This window comes from Oncorhynchus tshawytscha, linkage group LG30, assembly GCF_018296145.1.
Source record: "Oncorhynchus tshawytscha isolate Ot180627B linkage group LG30, Otsh_v2.0, whole genome shotgun sequence".
NCBI classification, from domain to species: domain Eukaryota; kingdom Metazoa; phylum Chordata; class Actinopteri; order Salmoniformes; family Salmonidae; genus Oncorhynchus; species Oncorhynchus tshawytscha.
In genome coordinates this window covers 41089600-41114740 of record NC_056458.1, presented here as the reverse complement: position 1 = coordinate 41114740, position 25141 = coordinate 41089600, and the positions used below count along the sequence as shown (strand labels likewise).

General features: G+C 43.4%; 1 protein-coding gene across 1 annotated transcript; it reads left to right on the top strand.

Moving 5' to 3' along the window:
- The first annotated feature begins 316 nt into the window (after positions 1–316).
- On the top strand, positions 317–24830 carry lars1b (leucyl-tRNA synthetase 1b). Its single transcript, XM_042309150.1, is given in 37 exon segments — positions 317–322; positions 471–501; positions 504–591; positions 688–762; positions 827–833; positions 876–945; positions 989–1046; positions 1048–1120; positions 1239–1404; positions 1725–1833; positions 1915–1978; positions 2811–2849; positions 3082–3319; positions 3461–3548; positions 4024–4102; positions 4240–4294; positions 4380–4429; positions 4431–4520; positions 4700–4726; positions 4728–4781; positions 5916–6093; positions 7222–7311; positions 7314–7359; positions 9306–9363; positions 9365–9507; positions 10000–10082; positions 10264–10314; positions 11140–11275; positions 11942–11957; positions 19072–19182; positions 19653–19826; positions 21274–21296; positions 22298–22316; positions 23194–23225; positions 23227–23311; positions 23696–23828; positions 24233–24830. Coding segments are annotated over 37 exon segments (3051 nt in total). The 3' UTR covers positions 24439–24830.
- The last annotated feature ends 311 nt before the right edge of the window (positions 24831–25141 follow it).

Genomic DNA, 25141 nt, shown 5'->3' with positions numbered 1-25141 from the left:
TTAGGGTAATTAACGTAGCAGGTCAGGAGAATGAAGTTAAGATTAGCTAAATGCAAAACATTTTTTTTACGTTCATTTGACAAAAGCTGATCCCTTCTAGCCCTGACTGTGAAAGAGCCCCTCACTTATACTACATTTCCCAGAAGTCTACGCTGTGTGAATGAGCTGTAGATGTCAACAGCTAAGTGCTGAAGGTTCGTTTTACTACAATGTTTATAAACAAAGTAAATCTAAACATATACTATATAGCCTCAAAACATGGTTAAAACTATAATTTAGATGGTCAGCCCTTGCATCCATAGGCCTGTCTATGAATATGAGAGTGGCTACATTTCTCCAACCCCATCCCTTACCTTTTTTACCTGGGAATTATCTTTGTTATTGTTTAAACTGCTGATTGCAGCAATAATGATGAGGAACGAGGATGTTGTTGTTCTTCAATCTAAATGAATTATACATATTAATTTTAGGAGCGAAACGGAGCAGCAAAGTTGGACTTTCTCAAAAGATAGAGGGGGGAATCCAACAGAAATGGGAGAAGGAAATAAGGCTTGATTGTGACTCACCCACCACTATTTGTGAAAGCACATTGTAAGTCTACTTGGACCGTTAATATGATTATCCATGCCCTACTTTAGTTTTCACAGCCACTTTTCCCAACCTAATGTACCACCCTTTCATTCACAGCAAAAACAAGTACTTTGTCACCCACCCCTACTTGAATGGAAGGCTGCATCTCAGTCATACTTTCTGCCTTTCGAAGTAAGATATATAGAGATTTGACTTGTAGATGTACTAAGTAAGTGTAGGTCTTATTACGTTCAAGATCCTCTGTGAAAAATGTATTTTACACATTGCTCTTTATTTCATTGTAGTTTGCTGTTGGTTTCCATTGCTTGAAAGGGAAGCAATGCCTATTTCCATTGGGGTTGCATTGTACAGGAAGCTTGCTGTGCACATCATACATGATCAGCTGTTATTTAAGTAGGTTACATTCATCTTAATTCACAGGCCTGTGCAAGCAAGCTGAAGTGAGAGATGGAGGTTCCCTGATGAGGAGGAAGAGAACCCCAAGTTTGCAGATGAGTTCATGTTTAAAGACAAATCTAAGGGCATAGAGGTGAACATTTTATGCAAATATCAATTGATCCTCTGCACTACTTGTAAGCTTGGGGAAAATTGTTTCCTTTAATGCACAATTCAAAATGTAACTTATCTCTTGTGTGTGTGATCTTCAGAGCAAAGCAGTGGCAAAGGCTGTAGAGTCCAAGTTCCAATGGGACATTATGTGGTCTCTGGGGTTGAGTGACAAGGAGATGGTGTCGTTTGCCAACATGGAATACTGCCTGGAGAACTTCTCACCCCAGGCCGTGAAAGACCAAAAGAGGATGGGTGTATATGTGACTGATTATGACAAGAAACCATCAAACTGAGCTTGTTTCTTAATTTTATCTTATTCAGTACCAGGAAGCCTGATGTTAACCAATAGACATACATTTGTTTCATGAGATCTGATTCCTAACTCGAGATCTGTGCTAATAACTTACATTTTCTGGCAAATCTCGCATTTACATCAATGTATAATTCTAAGTTAAGTGTGTGGATCTCAAGTTAAGATTCAGACCTGAATGTGCAGAGCAACAACCATGCTTTAGTTCACTTTCAAAAAATAATTTCAGGTGCTGACAATGTTTTTAAAAAAAGGTGATTATATCACAGGTGGTACTGGCGACGCGCCTTCATCACAACCGTTGTGAAGCCTTTCTACAACTCCTTTGTGAGGTGGCAGTTTATCGCCCTAAATGAGAGGAATAAATTAAAGTTTGGTAAAAGGTAAGCTGTTGGAAATGGTTATAAATATCCCTGCATTTTCCATGTAGCATTATTACATTGTCATGCCATTACGTTTTGCAGGTCTTTCATCTTATCACCGAAAGATGGAAAGCTGTGTATGGACCACGACAGGCAGACTGGAGAGGTAAAATGTTTTTACCACTACATAATCTCAATGAGTTGTGTGACTACAGCTCTGCAGCTTTTGTCATCAAAGCCCCATATACTACCCACCACGGCTACCTGTACGCTCTCGTTGGCTGGTCCTCACTTCATATTCGTTGCCAAACCCACTGGCTCCAGGTCGTCTATAAGTCTTTTCTAGGTAAACCTCCGCCTTAGCTCACTGGTCACCATAGCAACACCCACCCGTAGCACACGCTCCAGCAGGTATATTTCACTGGTCATCCCCAAAGCCAACTCCCTCTTTAGCTGCCTTTCCTTCCAGTTCTCTGCTGCCAATGACTGGAACGAATTGCAAAAATCGCTGAAGTTGGAGACTTGTATCTCCCTCACTAACTATAAGCGTCAGCTGTCAGAGCAACTTACCGATCGCTTCAGCTGTAAACAGCCCATCTGTAAGTAGCCCATCCAACCAACTACCTACCTCATCCCCATATTTGTTTTTGTTTTTCTGCGCTTTTGCACACCAGTCATTCTACTTGCACATCCTCATCTGCACATATATCAATCCAGTGTAAATTGCTAAATTGTAATTACTTAGCCACTATTGGACTATTTATTGCCTAACCTCATTACTTAATTTGCACACGCTGTATACAGATTTTTCTATTGTGTTATTGACTGTACGATTGTTTACTCCATGTGTAACTCTGTGTTGTTTTTGTCACGCTGCTTTGCTTTATCTTGTCCAGGTCGCAGTTGTAAATGAGAACTTGTTCTCAACTTGCCTACCTGGTTAATACAGGTGAAGTAAAAAAAAAATCATAATGTTTTTACATTCTAGGGATCCACAGGGTTACACCCTCATTAAGATGAAGGTTGCCGAGCCCTACCGTGCAAACTAAGTTACTACTCTAGGTGAACCCGACACACTGTTTATTATGTAATAGCATGAGACTCGGAACAACTTTTTCATTGATGTAACCAATCAATTTTGTGTTGTTAATTGTGACATAAGGTGCAAGTTGGTTGTCCTAATAGCAGGTTATAGCAGATTATTGCAGGGTGCTGCTTGAGAATACAATAATTGTTTTGCACTCGTCTGAACACTTATTTTCCTGGTAACCCTAACCCTGGAGTGGCCTTAAAAATCAGAGCATATTCTTGGTGGTAGCTACTCTCAGACCAGAGAGCATGTTTGGCCAGACTAACTGCTGGGTCCATCCTGACATCAAGTACCTAGCCTTCGAGACGGCCAGTGGAGACGTGTTCATCAACACACGGAGGTCTACTAGGAACACGTTTTACCAGGGCTTCCCGAAGAAGAACGGCAAGGTCACAGGGATCATGGATGTTCTGGGTGAAGAGATGTACATTTAAATGACATCGTTATGTTTAAGTATTTGCACATACACTTATACACTGCAACTTATGTGAGCCTGACACATACACACACACACTACATCTCATGTGACCACACACACTCACGTTTAACTCTCTCCGTAGGATATTCTTGGATGTGCTCTTAGTGCCCTGCTGCCATCTTACCAGACCATCTATGCTCTGCCTATGCTCACCATCAAGCAGGACAATGCTATTGGAATAGTCAAGAATGCTCCAAATACCACTTAATTGCTTCCATGATGTCTCTGCTCCAGCACGTCAAGATCGGGCTTGAGGCCTTCCTCCTTTTGAAGAGCTAAAGTGAGGGAGGCATAAGTCATTGTAGAGCAAGTAAAAAGATGATGGTTACTGATTTAGGACCTGAGGGGATGCTACACACAACTCCCACAGCATTGCCTCTTTTGCTATGAGTCATTACAGTGAATTATTTTGGTCTGTTTTGCTCCAGGGGTTTACATCTGCATTGAAATGGTCTGACTAAATTGAAACGTCAGAATGCAGATGTCTATGGCTTTGTTCTCTCGCTGATGCACAATGTCCTGTGTTTGGTAGAGAAGGCAATGAGGGAAAACATTCTCAGAGGACACCGCAGGGGAATTTTTATGCCTCTGGGTGTTGGTTGTGTTTCTCATGTGACTTTGGTCTACTTGCTTTGTGACACCCAGGCACTGGAATTGTCGCCAGCGTTCCGTCCGATGCACCCAATGACATCGCTGCCCTCAGGAATATAAAAAAGAAACAGGTGATGCTTTAACTGTACTACTTAATTATTTACTTTGTGCTTGTTTGTGGCTTCTGGTCTATATTAGCTAACCTATGCATCACAAAATATGTTTTGGTCAATGAAGTAATTGGAGATAACTTGGATTCCTCTTATAGGTCCTGAGAGAAAAATATGGAATCAAATACAAGATGGTCTTACCTTTTGAGCTGGTAAGCTGCCTCTCGCAACCTTTATTTGGTTATAAATTACCAGACAGTGTACTGTGTGCCTTGTACTCACGCTGCTCTACTCCATCTGCCCATCATTGAGATCCCTGGCTATGGGAACCTGTCGGCTCCTCCAGTTCTGTGACCAGTTGACGATCCCGAGCCAGAATGACCTTGAGAAGCTGGCACAGGCCAAGAAAAGGGTCTACCTCGAGGGCTTCTATGAAGGAGTGAGTCCTAATGGCTACACATAACATCTCAACTATGCATACATGTAATACAATACCACTTTATTTATCCTCATAGGACAGCTATGGCTACAGAGGTGCAGCAGACCCATACAACAACCTAGAATAATATTTTAAAAAGTCAACAACATGGTTTGTAATGAACTGTCTTCTTTTCTCAGATCATGCAGGTTGAAGGCTAGAAGGGCTGAAAAATTGCAGGACGTCAATAAACCCATCCATAAGACAATGATGGAGGAGAAGGTACCCTGGTTGAAATCCATTATTTGATACTGTCGGGAAGAGTGGGATGTGCCCGACTACACAAGTGGAAAAGGAGTAAACACACAACAACAGAGTTCAAGGTTCATAAGCTTTTACTCTAGCTTTCAGTGTCTCTGGAGTTCTTGTCCACAAGCCGTTCAGGCAAAGAGGGTGGTTAAATATGGCGGCCACCTGTAGCCTCTTGCGGCGATGTGGCCTCACTGGAAGAGTCTGTGGCAGGAGAGCGAAAACACAGTGTGAGTAGGCTGTCTGTCTTCCTAACTGCTCCAGCTGAGTGAGGTCCAGCCTGCGCTCTAGTGCCAGTCAGTTGATTAAGGAATGCCTTGCAGGTGTGCTGATTAGTAATCTTGTACCATGTGTGTTGGGTGAGAGGAGTTGTGGAGCTGTCTTAGGCTGGCCTGGTTTTGAACGTAGTGCAGTCTTCCGCAGTGCTGAACTGAGTGCTGCTGTCCATGGTGCTGTACTGGGACTCCTTCACCTATGCCCATGCTTCTCACGCTGCCACAGATACGACACCAATCTATATTTATTGTGTTCATGTTTATGCTTTTTAATTATATTGTTTGTTTACACTGTGGGCTGTTCGCTATGGTTGTTGACGTGGGCTGTTTGCTGCGGTTGTTGACGTGGGCTGTTTGCTACGGTTGTTGACGTGGGCTGTTTGCTACGGTTGTTGACGTGGGCTGTTTGCTGCGGTTGTTGGCGTGGGCTGTTTGCTACGGTTGTTGGCGTGGGCTGTTTAGTACTGTTGTTGACGTGGGCTGTTTGCTACTGTTGTTGACGTGGGCTGTTTGCTACTGTTGTTGACGTGGGCTGTTTGCTACTGTTGTTGACGTGGGCTGTTTGCTACTGTTGTTGACGTGTTTGCTACTGTTGTTGACTGTTTGCTACTGTTGTTGATGTGGGCTGTTTGCTACTGTTGTTGACGTGGGCTGTTTGCTACTGTTGTTGACGTGGGCTGTTTGCTACTGTTGTTGACGTGGGCTGTTTGCTACTGTTGTTGACGTGGGCTGTTTGCTACTGTTGTTGACGTGGGCTCTTCACTGATGTGTTTGATACATTTCTTTGTTGTGCATTAGTGTGTTCGAACCTGGACCTCTACTAATGTTCCAGGGCCAAGCTTTGATCTCTATGGAGCCAGAGAAGCAGGTGATGGTGAGCTCTGCAGATGAGTGTGTGGTGGCACTCTGTGACCACACACTCTTTAGGTTCTGTGATGAGACCAGGAAGAGCTTTGAGGCCACTCTGAACTGGCTCCAGGAGCACGCATGCTCTCGTACCTATGCCCTGGGTAAGGAGGGAGACAAGCACATGGGGCAGGATCAGTGGAGTTAGTTTGGAGATTGGACATGATCAGTGGAGTTACCTTGGACAGGGGACAGGATCAGTGGATTTAGTTTGGTCATGGGGCAGGATCAGTGGAGTTAGTTTGGACAGGGGACATGGGACAGGATCAGTGGAGTTAGTTTGGACAGGGGACATGGGACAGGATCAGTGGAGTTAGTTTGGACAGGGGACATGGGACAGAATTAGTGGAGATGGTTTGGACAGGGGACATGGGACAGAATCAGTGGAGTTAGTTTGGTGTCACAGCAAAGCATATCCTGTGCAGGGCCAGGATTTTTACTGACCATGTGACCTGACAACTATTGGCATAGTTCTACCAGTAACATACAGTCTGACTAAACTCTGGGCCTAGTTCTACCTATAACATACAGTCTGACTAAACTCTGGGCCCAGTTATACCAGTAACATACAGTCTGTCTAAACTCTGGGCCTAGTTCTACCTATAACATACAGCCTGACTAAACTCTGGGCCTAGTTCTACCTATAACATACATTCTGACTAAACTCTGGGCCTAGTTCTACCTATAACATACAGTCTGACTAAACTCTGGGCCTAGTTCTACCAGTAACATACAGCCTGACTAAACTCTGGGCCCGAAACGTAACTTCGTCAGGTCAAACACACTGAGTGTTCACATCCAAAAATATATACATTTCACCTCACATAACCATTACGGACATGACGCATGGTGGGTGCAAAAACATGTGTATATCTCTAATAATTAGATGACAATGAGATGGGGGCTTGTAATGGTTCCAGAACATAACCTCTCACATCCGGGAACACATCTTTTGAGACCAGAGGCATTGGGGAATTTTGGGATGGTGTAAAATTTGCTTGGAGGCAAAATACCCAAAATAAGGAAGCATGTTTTAGTAGATAATGTGCCAAACTACAGGAAGGAAACATGTTTCACATGCTTAATGATCAGTTTTCCATTTCAATGGAGGACCCAGCGTGTAAAACCACAGTAATTATATGATAAGCATATCCCTTACCGTTCACACTAGAAGGTGGTTGATTGTTTTTCTTTCTTGCTCTTTTTTTTGTCCGGTGTGCTTGTTGCTATAGGAACAAGGTTGCCATGGGACCAGCAGTGGCTAATCGAGTCCCTGTCTGACTCGACCATTTATATGGCCTACGACACCGTGGCTCACTTCCTCCAGGGGGAGTGCTCAACGGACAGGGACCGTCGCCTCAAGGGATCAAGTATGCACCACTCTCTACTCTCACATGGTCATTTCATTTATTGGGAATAGGCTTCTGTAGATGCAGACTGAGGGCTTTATAACTCCTTAATATGACCTTTTCAACACATTATTGCAATAGAGAAAGTTTGTAATGTAATGGTTGGAGATATGATTATAATGTACTATTTTGCATATACAGTTGAAGTCGGAGGTTTACATACACCTTAGCCAAATATAATTAAATTCAGTTTTTCACAATTCCTGACATTTAATCCTAGTAGAGATTCCCTGTCTTAGGTCAGTTAGGATCATCACTTCATTTTAAGAATGTGAAATGTCAGAATAATAGAATCATTATTTATTTCAGCTTTTATTTATTTCATTACATTCCCAGTGGGTCAGAGGTTTACATACACTCAAATAGTATTTGGTAGTATTGCCTTTAAATTGATTAACTTGGGTAAAACGTTTCGGGTAGCCTTCCACAAGCTTCCCACAATAAGTTGGGTGAATTTTGGCCAATTCCTCCTGACAGAGCTGGTGTAACTGAGTCAGGTTTGTAGGCCTCCTTGCTTGCACACACTTTTTCAGTTCTGCCCAAAACATTTATATAGGATTGAGGTCAGGGCTTTGTGATGGCCACTCCAATACGTTGACTTTGTTGTCCTTAAGCCATTTTGCCACTTTGGAAGTATGCTTGGGGTCATTGTCCATCTGGAAGAGCCATTTGCGACCAAGCTTTAACTTCCTGACTGATGTCTTGAGATGTTGCTTCACTATATCCACTATATCCTACCTCATGATGCCATCTATTTTGTGAAGTGCTCCAGTCCCTCCTGCAGCAAAGCACCCCCACAATATGATGTTGCCACCCACGTGCTTCACGGTTGGGATGATGTTCTTCGGCTTGCAAGCTTTCCCCTTTTTCCTCCAAACATAACAATGGTCATTATGGCCAAACAATTCTATTTTTGTTTCATCAGCCCAGAGGACGTTTTTCCAAAAAGTACAGTCTTTGTCCCCATGTGCAGTTTCAACCCGTAGTCTGCTTTTTATGGCAGTTTGGAGCAGTGGCTTCTTCTTTGCTGAGCGGCCTTTCAGGTTATGTTGATATAGGACTTGTTTTACTGTGGATATAGATACTTTTGTACCTTTTGCTCCAGCATCTTCACAAGGTCCTTTGCTGTTATTCTGGGATTGATTGGCACTTTCCCCCCCGAAGTATGTTCATCTCTAGGAGACAGAACGCATCTCCTTCCTGAACATATGACGGCTGCGTGGTCCCATGGTGTTTATACTTGCGTACTATTGTTTGTACAGATGAACGTGGTACCTTCAGGTGTTTGGAAGATGCTCCCAAGAATGAACCAGACTTGTGGAGGTCTACAATTATTTTTCTGAGGTCTTGGCTGATTTCTTTTGATTTTCCCATGATGTCAAGCAAAGAGGCACTGAGTTTGAAGGATTGCCTTGAAATATATCCATAGGTACGCATCCAATTGACTGAAATTATGTCAATTAGCCTGTCAGAAACTTCTAAAGCCATTACATAATTTTCTGGAATTTCCCAAGCTGTTTATAGGCACAGTCAACTTAGTGTATGTAAACTTCTGACCCACTGGAATTGTGATGCAGTGAATTATAAGTGAAATAATCTGTCTGTAAACAATTGTTGAAAAAATTACTTGTGTCATGCACAAAGTAGATGTCCTAACCGACTTGCCAAAACTATAGTTCGTTAACAAGAAATTTGTGGAGTGATTGAAAAACGAGTTTTAATGACTCCAACCTAAGTGTATGTAAACTTCCGACTTCAACCTTATTTTGTGGAAGAGGAAGAAAGCAGTGTGCCAGAGCTTTTTAAATCCCAATAGTTGGTTATGGATATATATAGTGGAGCCACTTTACAATCTGAGTCTCTGTGTCTGTGCTCTCTCTGTCTCCCTGTCTCTCTCTGTCTGTCAGGCTAGAACAGATGAGCAGGGAGGTGTGGGACTTCATCTTCTTTAAGAGCTCTCTCTTCCCCGAAGATGGAGATCCCCAAAGAAAACCTGCAGAGGCTGAGGAGGGGGTTTGAGTACTTGTACCCCATGGATGCCCGTGTGTCTGGGAATGACCTGGTGCCCAACCACCTGTACAACCACGTGGCCGTGTGGCCCAATGCCAGGTGAGATGAACCCCCAGCCTGGCCACCTGCCTGTCTGCCGGGCCTGCCTCTCTACGGTGCTAGGGCTGCTACAGCGATACAAGCTATTTGGGCTTTATGGGAATGTTGTTTTGCTATATTGAATGCTGGAATGCTGTATTGATTGAGTTATTTGAGCCTTCATTTTATGATGAAATGGGTGCGAGTGCTGTATATTAAAGATATCTGGAAGTGGTTTGTTTGTCTTTTTTGATTTATGCAGTTTTGGGTGAACTTGTACATCCTATTCTTGTCATACTATAAGACTAATGTCCACATACATTAGATATGTAGAATAGTGTAGAATAATTATGCAGTTCCATACCTCTATTATTTGAAAGGATTGTCAGGATAAGCCTAATTACGGCAGGGTGTAACCAGTTATGGGATAAGGCCTGTGCAGATGGTACGGATGGGAAGACAACCCCTCTGGAGATTCTCATGTTTTGAAGGAGATTATTTTTGTGTACACAGCAGAAAATGGCTGCAGGCAGTCCGGGTGAATGGTCACCTGTTACTCAACTCTGAAAAGGCATGTTTTCCCTTCTCTGAAAGAGGTTTTGTTAACTCCAAACAAGTCACCGATGCACTGAAATTTCTCTGTCGCCTGCTCTGGCATCATGGGACCTTTGTGTTTGATATGGTCTGAAGACGCCAAGTGTCATGCACAAATACTGTGTGTGTGTGTGTGTGTGTTTGTGTGCGATCCTACTGACAGTCTTTGTTCATATTCATCAGATGGCAACATCTTCATTCTGAATATCGCCATCTCCAAGTTCTCTGCTAACGGTAAGTAGGGCCCTATAAGCCTTCCAGTCTCTTAACTCAACATCTCCTAATTACTAGGAAGCTTAGTGAGAGGAACAGTCATTATTTTACAGGCCTTTGCTCCAGAAGTTATTAGCATAATCAATTAGTCATTCTTTACTTCTTGATGGCTAAACGTTTCCTGCTATTTCTCCTCTGATGGAAGGGTGGGTTTGCTTTATTTGGGAAACAGAAATAGAATTGGAAGGGGTAGCAGAGCATTGAGATAGCGTTTCCTGCATTCCTTCTGACCACCTCTTCCTACTTGGAGAGTAGAAATAAACACTATGGTCTGGCCCAGAGTGGTGGTAGTAAATTAGTCATGCTGATTTGATGCCATTCCTCTGGCTGATTGCTTCCTTCTGGTTATTTATGAAGAAGTGGGACTGCCTAAATGCACTGTTCTCTTCACATACTTTTGTAGAAGACAGGAGGGGGGATGGAGGAGGGATTATGTAAGGCTGTCATTATGCATCATTATACTAATTGCAAAAATTCTGCTTTTAGTGTCAAAGTGCTTTGTTTCTACCAGTGCCACTGTAATATGGTGTGTGTGTGTGTGTGTCCTGAGTGTTAAGCACAGCCTTACCATGTTGTGTGTGTCCTGAGTGTTAAACACAGCCTTACCATGTTGTGTGTGTCCTGAGTGTAAAACACAGCCTTACCATGTTGAGTGTCCTGAGTGTTAAACAGAGCCTTACCATGTTGAGTGTCCTGAGTTTAAAACACAGCCTTACCATGTTGAGTGTCCTGAGTGTAAAACACAGCATTGCCATGTTGTCTCTGTCCTTGCCCATGGATGTCCAGAGGACACAGTGGAAGACGTTAACTTTGTGGAGGCCATGGCCGATGCTGGCGTCCTGCACCTCTACACCTGGGTGGAGTGTTTCAAGGAGATGATTGCCAATCAGAACAACCTGAGGACAGGGCCAGCTTTCGCCAGGTAGTTTGCCATGTCCAATGAGATAATTGAATCTAACAGAGTGTGGAATCATCATCCAAGCGAAATGCTTTTGCTTCAAGTTCCGACAATGCAGTAATAACCAACGAGTAATCTAACCTACCAATTTCACAACAACTACCTTATACACACAAGTGTAAAGGGATGAAGAATATGTACATAAAAATATATAAATGAGTGATGGTATAGGCAAGATGCAGGAGATGGTATCGAGTACAGTATATACATATGAGATGAGTAATGTAGGGTATGTAAACATATAAAAGTGGCATAGTTTAAAGTGGCTAGTGATACATGTATTACATAAAGATGGCAAGATGCAGTAGATGGTATAGCGTACAGTATATACATATGAGATGAGTAAAGTAGGTTTAAAGTGGCTAGTGATACATTTTTTACATACATTTTTCCATTATTAAAGTGGCTGGAGTTGAGTCAGTATGTTGGCAGCAGCCACTCAATGTTAGTGGTGGCTGTTTAACAGTCTGATGGCCTTGAGATAGAAGCTGTTTTTCAGTCTCTCGGGCCCTGCTTTGATGCACCTGTACTGACCTCGCCTTCTGGATGATAGCGGGGTGAGCAGGCAGTGGCTCGGGTGGTTGTTATCTTTGATGATTTATGGTCTACCTGTCACATCGGGTGGTGTAGGTGTCTTGGGGGGCAGGTAATTTGCTCCCGGTGATGCGTTGTGCAGACCTCACTACCCTCTGGAGAGCCTTACGGTTGTGGGCGGAGCAGTTGCCGTACCAGGCGGTGATACAGCCCGACAGGATGCTCTCGATTGTGCATCTGTAAAAGTTTGTGAATGTTTGAGGTGACAAGCCAAATTTCTTCAGCCTCCTGAGGTTGAAGAGGCACTGCTGCGCCTTCTTCACCACGCTGTCTGTGTGGGTGGACCAATTCAGTTTGTCCGTGATGTGTACGCCGGGGAACTTAAACTTACTGCCCTCTCCACTACTGTCCCGTCGATGTGGATAGGGGGGTGCTCCCTCTGCTGTTTCCTGAAGTCCACGATCATCTCCTTCGTTTTGATGACGTTCAGTGTAAGGTTACCTTCCTGACACCACACTCCAAGTGCCCTCACCTCCTCCCTGTAGGCCGTCTCGTTGTTGTTGGTAATCAAGCCTACCACTGTAGTGTCGTCTGCAAACTTGATGATTGAGTTGGAGGCATGCATGGCCACGCAGTCATGGGTGAACAGGGAGTACAGGAGTACAGGAGAGGGCTCAGAACGCACCCTTGTGGAGCCCCAGTCTTGAGGATCAGCGGGGTAGAGATGATGTTACCTACCCTCACCACCTGGGGGCGGCCCGTCAGGAAGTCCAGTACCCTGTTGCACTGGACTTCCTGACGGGCCGCCCTCCAGGTGGTGAGGGTAGGTAACAACATCTCACACTCATAAGAATGAGTGTGAGTTTTTGTCACAACCTTACTCGTGGGAAGTGACAAAGAGCTCTTATAGGACCAGGGCATAAATAATAATATAAAAATAATCAATAATTTCCTCTTTATTTAACCGTCTTACATATAAAACTTTATTTGTTCATCGATTGTGAATTGTGAATAACTCACCACAGGTTAATGAGAAGGGTGTGCTTGAAAGGATGCACATAACTCTGCAATGTTGGGTTGTATTGGAGAGAGTCTCAGTCTTAAATCATTTTCCACACACAGTTTGTGCCTGTATTTAGTTTTCATGCTAGTGAGGGCCGAGAATCCACTCTCACATTAGTACGTGGTTGCAGAAGGCATCAGTGTCTTAACAGTGTGATTTGCCAAGGCAGGATACTCTGAGCGCAGCCCAATTCAGAAATCTGTCAGTGGCTTCTGATTAAATTCAGTTTTCACATAACCGCTTGTTGCAATTTCGATGAGGCTCTTTTGTTCAGATATCGTTATGTGGACTGGAGGCAGGGCATGAAAGCGATAATAAATCCAGTTGTTTGTGTCATCCATTTCGGGAAAGTACCTGTGTAATTGCACTCCCAACTTACTCAGGTCCTTCGCTATATCACATTTAACATTGTCCGTAAGCTTGAGTTCATTTGCACACAAACAAATCATACAATGATGGAAAGACCTGTGTGTTGTCCTTGTAACTTCTTAATCCTAGCCTTAATTTTGAACCTTTTGTCCTGCACATTGAATATAGTTGCGGAGAGTCCCTGTAATCCTAGATTCAGATCATTCAGGCAAGAAAAAACATCATCCAGAAAGGCCAGTTGTGTAAGAAACTCGTCATCATGCAAGCAGTCAGGCAAGTGAAAATTGTGGTCAGTAAAGAAAAGTTTAAGCTCGTCTCTCAATTTAAAAAAACTTGTCAATACTTTCCCCCTTGATAACCAGTGCACTTCTGTATGTTGTAAAAGCATTACATGGTCACTGTTCATATCATTGCATAGTGCAGAAAATACATGAGAGTTCAGGGGCCTTGCTTCAATTAACAAAGTTAACCATTTTCATTGTAGTGTCCAAAACGTCTTTCAAGCTGTCAGGCATTCTCTTGGCAGCAAGAGCCTCTAGGTAGATGCTGCAGTGTACCCAAGTGGTGTCGGGAGCAACTGCTTACACGCATATTACCACTCCACTATGTCTCCCCTGTCATGGCTTTTGCGCCATCAGTACACATACCAACACATCTTGACTACCAAAGTCCAGTACTTTAAAAATATCCTCTCCTGTTGTCCTGGTTTCCAGTGGTTTGCAGAAGAGGATGTCTTCCTTAATTGAACCCCCGTAAACGTAACGGAGGTATAGCAGGGCTGTGCCAGTTCTGCCATGTCTGTTGACTCATCCAGCTGTAACGCATAGAATTCATTGGCTTGTATGTGATGCTGTAATTGTTTCAAAACATCTCCTGCCATGTCACTGATGCATTGTGAAACAGTGTTGTTTGATGAAGTCATTGTCTATATAGTTTTTTTGGCCTTTTCCCCCAGCATTGTCCCAGCCGTATCGCGGCAGCAGGAAGAATGAAGTCCTCCACAATAGTATGGGGCTTGTCTGTCTAGCTTATTTTTCTAATTGGCATGTTTTGTTTCTAAATGTCTGTGCAAGAGTAAAGGTTTCATCGAGATGTGAGATAGTACTTTTGCACATATAACACACTGTGGATGAGGAAAGGCAATACTCCCAATATAAGTGAACCCCAAATCAATGTAGTTCTCATCATATTTGCGCCTTTTCGATGGTCCAACGTCCCTGTCTGTTGTTCGGTGCTTTTCCGGGTAAGTGGGCAGTAGCTCTTCGGCTGCATCAGATTCACAACTGTCATTATCCATGCTAGCTGGGCTAACAACAAATGTAGAATTACTGATGCTAGCATTGGATGTGCTCGTGGAAGCAGAACAACTTGTGTCGTCGACAGGTGTAGGTGTTGTACTGCTGGTACTTTTTAAAATGTGAATCACATTTTAATTTAGCTTACCCCCCGACGGCATTGCGTACCCCAGTTTGGGAATACCTGGCATGAACAACATTAATTGTGTGATGACGGGGATGCAGGGTTGTGTTCAGAAAATCTATATGTGTGCTTTCTCTAGTTCCCCAATGGCACAGCTGGGAGAGCTCAAAATTCAAACAAATAATCATAATAATTGTGGATATTAAACATTTAGGTAAATACAAGTGTCTTATATCAGTTGAAAGCTTAAATTCTTGTTAATCTAACAGCACTGTGCGATTTACAGTAGGCTTTACAGCGAAAGCTGAAAATATTTTGTCCACCGGCAAAGGTTTCATAAATTCACAAATAGAGATTAAATATTCACTTACTTTTTGAAAATCTTCCTTTGATTTGTCATCCAAAGGGTCCCAGCTATAACATATAGTGTTGTTTTGTTAGATAAAATCCTTCTTTATATCCCAAAAAGTCTGTTTATTTGGCGCCATCGATTTCAGGGATCCACTCATTCAACATGACAAGATAGGAGTCCGAAAATCTACCCCTAAACTTTGTTTCAAAAGTCAAAATATGTTTCTAATTAATCCTCAAATACCCTGAAATGTAATCAAACTATAATTTTTCATATGGAAATAAGTATGTCAATAGGAAAGCGATATTAGCAGGTGCACGTTGTCTTCATGGTGTGTGGTCACACGAATTTCCAAGCAGATGTCATTGTACTAAAACTCATTATTCTTACTCGTCTTACTCCATTGTAAGAGCATGGGCTCTCACAAAATATATTCTGGCTGATTTTTCTTTGGATTTTCTCCTACCATATCTATCGTGTTATAGTCTCCTATATTATTTTAACATTTCCGCAAACTTCAGAGTGTGAATGTTTTCTTTCCAATGGTACCAATTATATGCATATCCCAGCTTCAGGGCCTGAGCAACAGGCAGTTTACTTTGGGCACGTCAGTCAGGCGGAAATTGAGAAAAAAGTATCCTCTTCTGAATAAGTTAAAACCCGTTTATCAACCACTCCACAAACTTCTTGCTAACAAACTATAGTTTTGCCAAGTCGATTAGGACATCTACTTTGTGCATGACACAAGTCATTCTTCCAACAACTGTTTAAAGACAGATTATTTCACTTATAATTCACTGTTCCAGTGGGTCAGAAATATACATACACTAAGTTGACTGTGCCTTTAAACAGCTTGGAAAATTCCATAACATTATGTCATGTCTTTAGAAGCTTCTGATAAACGAATTGACATCATTTGAGTCCATTGGGGGTGTACCTGTGGATGTATTTCAAGGCCTTCCTTCAATCTCAGTGCCTTTTTGCTTGACATCATGGGAAAATCTAAATATATCAGCCAAGACCTCAGAAAATAAATTGTAGACCTCCACAAGCCTGGTTCATCCTTGGGAGCAATTTCCAAATGCTGAAGGTACCACGTTCATCTGTACAAACAATAGTACCCAAGTATAAACACCATGGGACCACGCAGCTGTCATACGGATCAGGAAGGAGACGCTTTCTGTACACTAGAGATGAATATACTTTTGTGCAAAAAGTGCAAATCAATCCCAGAATAACAGCAAAGGACCTTGTGAAGTTGCTGGAAGAAACAGGGTACAAAAGTTTCTATATCCACAGTTAAACTAGTCATATATCGACATAACCTGAAAGGCCGCTCAGCAAGGAAGAAGCCACTGCTCCAAAACCGCCATTAAAAAGCCAGACTACGGTTTGCAACTGCACATGGGGACAAAGATCGTACTTTTTGTCCTCTGTGCTGATGAAACAAAAATATAATTTTTGGCCATAATGACCATCATTATGTTTGGAGGAAAAAGGGGGAGCTTGCAAGCAGAAGAACACCATCCCAACCGTGAAGCACGGGAGTGGCAGCATGTTGTGGGGGTGCTTTGCTGCAGGAGGGACTGGTGCACTTCACAAAATAGATGGCACCATGAGGAGGGAAAATGATGTGGATATATTGAAGCAAAATCTCAAGACATCAGTCAGGAAGTTAAAGCTTGGTCTCAAATGGGTCTTCCAAATGGACATTGACCCCAAGCATTCTTCCAAAGTTGTGGCAAAATGGCTTAAGGACAACAAAGTCAAGGTATTGGAGTGGCCATCACAAAGCCCTGACCTCAATCCTATTGAACATTTGTGGGCAGATCTGAAAAAGCATGTACGAGCAAGGATGCCTACAAACCTGACTCAGTTACACCAGCTCTGTCAGGAGAAATGGGCCAAAATTCACCTAACTTATTTTGGGAAGCTCGTGAAAGGCTACTCGAAACGTTTGACCCAAGTTAAACAATTTAAAAGCAATGCTACCAAGTACTAATTGAGTGTATGTAAACTTCTGACCCACTGGGAATATGATGAAGGAAATTAAAGCTGAAATAAATCATTCTCTCTATTATTAATCTGACATTTCACATTCTTAAAATAAAGTGGTGATCTTAACTGACCTAAGACAAAGAATGTTTACTTGGATTAAATGTCAGGAATTGTGAAAAACTGAATTTAAATGTATTTGGGTTAGGTGTGTGTAAACTTCCGACTTCAACTGCAGTGGAAGACTCTTCTTTGAGTCATAAAAGTGCATTGAAATTACTTAGGAGCTGTGCACACTTTGGAGAGGTGTGTGGCCACTTGGAGACACCAGTAGTCCTCTCACTCAAACCCTTGTCATTTTTTGTCTTATGTTGCACCTAAACCACATTTTCCAGGATGAATATATTTTTTTTTTACCCCCCTTTTTTCTTCCCAATTTCATGGTATCCAATTGGTTAGTTATAGTCTTGTCTCATCGCTGCGACTCCCGTATGGACTCGGAAGAGGTGAAGGTCGAGATCCATGCGTCCTCCGAAACACAACCCAACCAAGCCACACTGCTTCTTGACACAATGCACATCCAATCCGGAAGCCAAGGCAGAGCCTGGGCCCGAACCCAGAATCAGCCCACTGCGCCACCCGGGAGGCTTCCAGGAATATTCTTATCATGTTACTGAATGTATCCAGAGTATTTTCTGATTTCGTTATCAACAAATGTGGGTGAAAAGTACAATAAATTTAAAATGCACACCAAATCAACAGTGTCTTGTTTGGATTCAGTCTTCTGTCAGGTGTACTTCTATGTCCTAAACTTTGGTCTAATAATTTCATCAAAATCTCCAAACTGTTCCCTTTCAATTGCTACCACAGTTATGCAAATGCTTTTCATATTTCTTCTATAAGAAACATTTCAAATTAGCTCTATCCATGTAGGCCAATTCCCCACGAGTATAAAGGGTTAATGGAGCTGAACTAAGTTTGAAATGTAAATTTGTGGTCAATGTTGATGAATAGCTTAATTGTTAGATGGGACATAATGGTCCTGCGGAATCCTCTCCCTTTCACACAGCACAGTGAGCCAGAAAACAAGTCTCTTCATATTAAACCCTGAAAATACCAAGCAGCCTTGCATACAGACGTATGTCACTAAGTTGTACAGCAATTACCCAATGGTGACATTTAGGTCTCATTGTATTCTAATGTTATCACAGAGACCAATGAGTTCTCAGTCAAGTGGCTGGGGTCCTATATAGAAGTTAAAATACTACTCTGATCTTGTAGTCTATCTTGTGTACATCTCCATAGATGGTTCCAAATGTAATTCTAAGGCGAGGAGTGTATTGACAACGTGAGGCTGTATTCTGCCAGCTTCGACAGATGGCTCTTCAGTCACTGTCTATATTTTTGGGTGCATGTAATAAAGAGAAATGATTTTGTTCCATAGAAAACATAGACACGGCTATAACACATCCCCTATGAGTAGGATAGTTGGTAACAGTCAGTGAAAACAGCTCTTCTTCAAAGAGACCTATTTACAGACCATTAGCCTAGCTGTAGCTTTCTGCCATAGGGACTAGACAGCATCTTTAATGTATGGCTCACACACCCTCCACTACTCTGAGAAGAGAGAAAAATGAACGTGGCGGCAGTGTCCCGTGTGGTAACTGGAAGAGAGTCGACAGCTGTCATGTTAAATGAGTTCACGGATGCCCGGCTCCACTTGGCACGGAGACTAGTTCACACAGTAGCTCTTAGAGGGGGGACAATGAATACTCATCCTCCAGATAGGTTTAGGATCTTATATAACACAGTAGACTTGGCAGCATTAACTAGAGAGTGACATTTCTCAGTCATGTCATGTTAGCCCAGGTGCTAATGGACGTCTGGCTGGGTCAGGACTTCCTCCTCTGATGAGCATCACAGCCAGGCTAACACTACTGCTGTGCTAGCAGGCTGCAGACTGACTGATCTCTCTATTGTCTGTCTGTTTCTCTGTCTGTTACTCCGTCTCCCTCCCTCCCTTTACAGAAGGGTGATGTGAAACCCCCGGCCAAGCCCTTCTACTGCACCATCTACGTGGCCAAGACATACCCCTCCTGGCAGCACAATGCCTTCTCTCTGCTGGGAAAACACTACAAGGCAAGTACTAACCCCCAGGAATCTGTTTGGTTGGGAATCAGACCGGGAAGACCGAGTGAGCCTATGAACTTGACTCTATGTCCCAAATTGCACTATATAGGGAATAGGGTATAATAGGGAATAGGGCTGAATTTATTGCTGTGCTTATTTTGCCCAATTATTGACTGAAGAGCTGATCTGATTGGTCAATAAATGCAGCTTGGGAATAGAGTGCAATTTGAGACACAGAAATAGATGGTTCTGAAACGTATCTGTATTTCAGCTTGTCCCTCCTGTTGTTTTGGGGAGGAGTGGCTACAGAATATAGAGACCCTACTGTGAGCTGTGATCCGCCCACAGGCAGAGAAAGTCGCTATGCTGCTGACGGCCTGGAATCCCCCTGATGATAGACTGACACTCCCACGTGTAGTGTGTGTGTATGTGTGTGTGTGAGGGGGGGGTGTTGTTCTTCCCTGGATGTGTGTTCTCAGAGCAACAAGGGGACTCTGCCTGATACCAAGGTCATTGCCATGGAGCTGGGTGCCCTGCCGGAGCTCTAGAAACAGATGGAGAGAGGTATACTGTTCCTTGCTGTGATCAAGGTGAGGCTGAGGACAGGAGAGTTGGCCCCTCTCCACCCCCCAGGGCCCTGGTCTGTCTCTGTGGTGGGGGCCAGGGCCTCACTATAACACGACCCTTGGCTGACCTCTGCTCGGCTCTCTGCATTCTTTTGAAAAACATATATGGCTCTGTACAGTTGGTAAGCACATTGAGGAAATATTCACAACCGGGCCATCACAACCCATATTCACTACCTGGCCATCGCGACCCATATTCACTACCGGGCCAGCACCACAGTGATCAATATTGGATAGCCTTTCTCAGTGGTTCAGAGCTTAGCATGGGTATTGCTAGAGGTATGACTGCATCAAAGTGATCAAATATCCAACAAACAATATATTCCAAGCCAGATGATTGCCTGTGTTGGGACTGTAAAACCCTACTGTATAGGTCCAATCTAAATAGCTGTGAACATCAAGGCTCTTAGGCCAATGTGTGTGTGTGTGTGTTTGTAAAAACTATTGGTCTCTAAATCCGGCTAGAAAGACCATGTAAAAACATTGGTATGCCCTCACCTGTCTGAGCGGTCGGCTGTGAATGCCCTCACCCGTCTGAGCGGTCGGCTGTGAATGCCCTCACCTGTCTGAGCGGTTGGCTGTGAATGCCCTCACCTGTCTGAGCGGTTGGCTGTGAATTCCCTCACCCGTCTGAGCGGTCGGCTGTGAATGCCCTCACCTGTCTGAGCGGTTGGCTGTGAATGCCCTCACCTGTCTGAGCGGTTGGCTGTGAATGCCCTCACCAGTCTGAGCGGTCGGCTGTGAATGCCCTCACCCGTCTGAGCGGTCGGCTGTGAATGCCCTCACCAGTCTGAGCGGTCGGCTGTGAATGCCCTCACCTGTCTGAGCGGTTGGCTGTGAATGCCCTCACCAGTCTGAGCGGTCGGCTGTGAATGCCCTCACCAGTCTGAGCGGTCGGCTGTGAATGCCCTCACCCGTCTGAGCGGTCGGCTGTGAATGCCCTCACCTGTCTGAGCGGTTGGCTGTGAATGCCCTCACCAGTCTGAGCGGTCGGCTGTGAATGCCCTCACCCGTCTGAGCGGTCGGCTGTGAATGCCCTCACCTGTCTGAGCGGTCGGCTGTGAATTCCCTCACCAGTCTGAGCGGTCGGCTGTGAATGCCCTCACCCGTCTGAGTGGTCGGCTGTGAATGCCCTCACCCGTCTGAGTGGTCGGCTATGAATGCCCTCACCCGTCTGAGTGGTCGGCTATGAATGCCCTCACCCGTCTGAGTGGTCGGCTATGAATGCCCTCACCCGTCTGAGTGGTCGGCTATGAATGCCCTCACCCGTCTGAGTGGTCGGCTATGAATGCCCTCACCCGTCTGAGTGGTCGGCTATGAATGCCCTCACCCGTCTGAGTGGTCGGCTGTGAATGCCCTCCCCCACTATATAGTTATTGGTTTGGTTTAGCCCACTATGGTGCTGAAAGTCACTACCACACACACAGACACAGCTGTTTCCATTTGAAGATGTTTGTATGATTTTGGTCATCAGAATTACTTGGAAATCTTATTGTTGTGGTTCTATAAGGAAAATATATGCACACATTTAAACAGCAAGAGTTATCAATATGAAATATACATATATGTACATGAATAAATGACAAATGGCATTACAATTACAACAAGTCTATAAAGGGCTATAAACACAGCATCAATATAAAGATATACTTAAACATTCACCTCTTGGAGAGAGAGAAACAAATTACTTGGATTGACAAAGGGTCAATATTTATGACACTCTCTCTCTGCCAGGCTGAGCTCTTATCAGAAATGTCTTGGCACCATAGGGTCGTATGAGCAAGCTCCAAGAACCCTCTGGTATGACTCTAGAAGCTCGCATATGGCAGCCCAATAAAACACCTTAATAAAAGCCACTATGGAAAACACTGTGGTAGCGTGTGCATGCAAAATACTATGTTTACTAATACAACAATTAATTTTTTACATTTTATTTCACCTTTATTTAACCTGGTAGGCCAGTTGGGAGCAAATTCTCATTTACAACTGTGACCTGGCCAAGATAAAGCAAAGCACTGCGTCAAAAACAACAACTCAGTTTCCACATGGGGTAAACAAACATACAGCCAATAACACAATAGAAAAATCTATGTTGTAAGATTAGGGAGGTAAGGCAATACATAGGCCATAGAGGCAAAATAATTACAATTTAGCATTAACACTGGAGTGATATGTGTGAAGATGATGATGTACAAGTAGAGATACTTCTGTGCAAAAGAGAGAAAAGAAATGACCTACTTGTGCAACTAATGGAATAATAACGCTTATGGCAGTATGGAATAATACTACATAGATAAACAATAAGCAGAGCAGTATTGGCAAATCTAACATGAATGAGAATAGCAACAGCCATACAGCCATACAGCCCCCCGCACAACATTCAGACAGTGGTGTTAATGTCAACAATAAAAAGTCCTGAGAAATGCACGTCTTCTTCCTACGGACGATGAGAACACTCTGACCTGAATGGCCGGGTGCAGTGCTCCTGGAGAACATAGTTTGACAAACTCTCTGGAGGTAGCTACACCAAACACTCTTCCCTCACTTTCTCCCAGCTATGCATGTTTCATGGAATGAGTTGTGAAGGATAGGCTCTACAACCTGCCATTCATTCTCTTAACTCCGCCCCCTGGTAATCTCTGAAACATCTATCAAGCGTTTCTTTTTTTTACATGCCTTCTCCCAATTGACTGTTTTCAGTTTGACTTTCAGTTTGTCCTCCACCTCCAGAGTTGAATGCAGCTATTTTCTATCTGTTTAAGAGCACTATTGTCCATCTATACAGCCCAATGTGTTTTATTCATCTCACCTATGTTATTAGTTCTGTGATATTATACCATGGCTCTATGCTTTCTCTGGAAAATAATGCAACTCCATGGAAGGTTGGCGGCACTCTGCTAAAACATCTTGGAACACACTTTCCACGTCGTTCATTATTTACCATAGAACGCATAGCCCCTTGTTGATTATCCCTTACATAACTCCCATAGCGACCATAGTGATTCAGCCAGCCTGTGATGTTTATTTGGGGCATTTGCTGGCACACCAGGCCTGTCTAACTAACTGTATCTAGTTTCTAATACCCTCTCTAACCAGTCTTAATTATACTGAAACAACAACAGTTGCCTTGAATGTGTAATGTGGGTAACTTTTCAGCAGCACCAATCGCATGAGGATTTCAGGCTAATGCCAACCATCTCCCCTGTTCCCCACAGTATGAATTCACAACGCTCCAAACACTCTGCATGTCACACTGGCCCTATCAAATATTAAACTACTGTGTTAATGGTTTCTCCCTCAATCTTTCTCCCTATCTCTCTCTCCCTCTCCACCCTGTCCTACATCTCCTCCTACTCTTCCTCCTCCTTCCTTTTCTTCTTCTTCTTCTTCCCAGCTTGATCAGATAGATGCTGTGTTCACATCAGAGAGATGACACAATAAAGGAGGACTGTTGCCTTGGGAAACCGTTCAGTGTCTTCAGATCTGAGGAAGATGGACAGACACATCCTCTTGTTTGAGCTGCCATTCTGCCACAAAGACGCTCCTGTCGGTTGTTTCACTAGTTTGTATTTCTGCTTGATCAGCCCCCCACACAGAGAAACAGACAGGACATTTTAGATGCTATTAGAATAATTATAGTAACAGCAACATAGTTTCCAGAGAGACCTCTTTATTATTCATTATTTTATTTTGAAAACACTGATACCACTAAACGTGTTCAATCAGTCCATGTTAAATGTTTACTTAAACATTTTGAAAGCGCTGATAAATAATAACTTGACACTTGACACAACATATTATTTATGACAACATGTATGTCTGTCTGTAAAATGATTTGAACACTTTATGAATTATGAGAATAGTTCAGACCAGTGAGCTGTGTGTGTGTCTCCTAGCTTGGTGTGGCAGTGTTCCTCGTCAACCCCCATCCATCCAACGGTCTCTTTACCATCACCATCAACATCTGACAGGGCGACAGCAGAGACGACATCATCTGCAGACTATCCAAAGCCATCAGGCTAATTAAAGGTATATTTCTAATCCCCTAAAGTCCTTGCGACTTCAATGCTTTCCTATTGATAGCGTATAATTTAACCATATTTGATCATGTTTTTTGAATTGCCTGCCTTGGCCTATTGCCATTCCCTTAGTTAAATGTAAAAGTTGTTTTTACTGAGGGTTGTATTTAAGATGTACAAATAGTTTGTGTCTAGTAGTCATTTAGACGAGTACTCTGCTCTTAGTTTTCACACAGTAACTTTTGATCATACAATTAGCAGAATGAGGTTGTTTTAGGCTGCAGTTCAACACACGTCCCCAGTTATGTCCTGCAGACCTGACTGAAGTGAGACATCTACAAGGTTATTGTTGTTTAACCCTGCAATGTAACCATGGTGCCTGACCTCCTACATGTCACCTCGGTCCCCATGCAGACCTGTCCAAAGTGGAGCTGATGTGCTTTGAGGAACCTGTCCTGGGGCCTTGCCAGGTGCCCAACCTGGGGAGGGAGGAGCAGGGTAAGCTGCCCATCTCTGACAAGTCTTCCTTCAGCATCAGCCTGGCCAACAGGAAGGTCCTCATGACAGACAATGGCCTCAGCGTGGATATAGGAGACACCCTGATTTACCTGTTACAATAGCACAGGTCTGGGGCCTGTTTTACTACTTCTATCACTGGTCTGACAAGGGATCATCTAGTCTCATAGATATCAGTGATTACCTTCTAGGAAGGTAGGAAGGATGCATGTTAACAGTATTTTAACAGGGCCCTGCTCTCTGTGTAGAGGGGTGGGACTGAACCGCTGGGGCTGTAGCAGAATGACAAGACACTATTTTCCTGCTGTGTCTGAGGTCTATGTAGATAACATGCACAGCCCTGTGACGTATAGCCAGGCTGTCAGAATGTGTGCGAAGTCAGGTGCAGAAGAGCAGAGAATTGTGAATAGGTGCACACTTTATTTAGGCAAAAGTGAAAAATGGCCAAAACAGCAAAAAAAAAGAAAGTTTAACAATAAACATCTTCGTGAAAAATAACCCGGAAAAACAAGCCAGTCTGGCGCGTCAACAATACACACGTAACACAAACAAAGACATGATGGGGAACAGAGGAATAAATACATGTAGATTGATTGGGGAATGAAAACCAGGTGTGCAGGGAACAAGACAAAACAAATGGATATATGAAAAATGGAGCGGCGATGGCTAGAATGCCGGTGACGTCGACCGACGAACGCCACCCGAACAAGGAGAGGAGCCGACTTCGGCGGAAGTCGTGACACAGGCACAAGTCCTTTGCCTTTACCTTTTCTATTGAAGTGGTTGTACAATAGAATGTGTACCTTC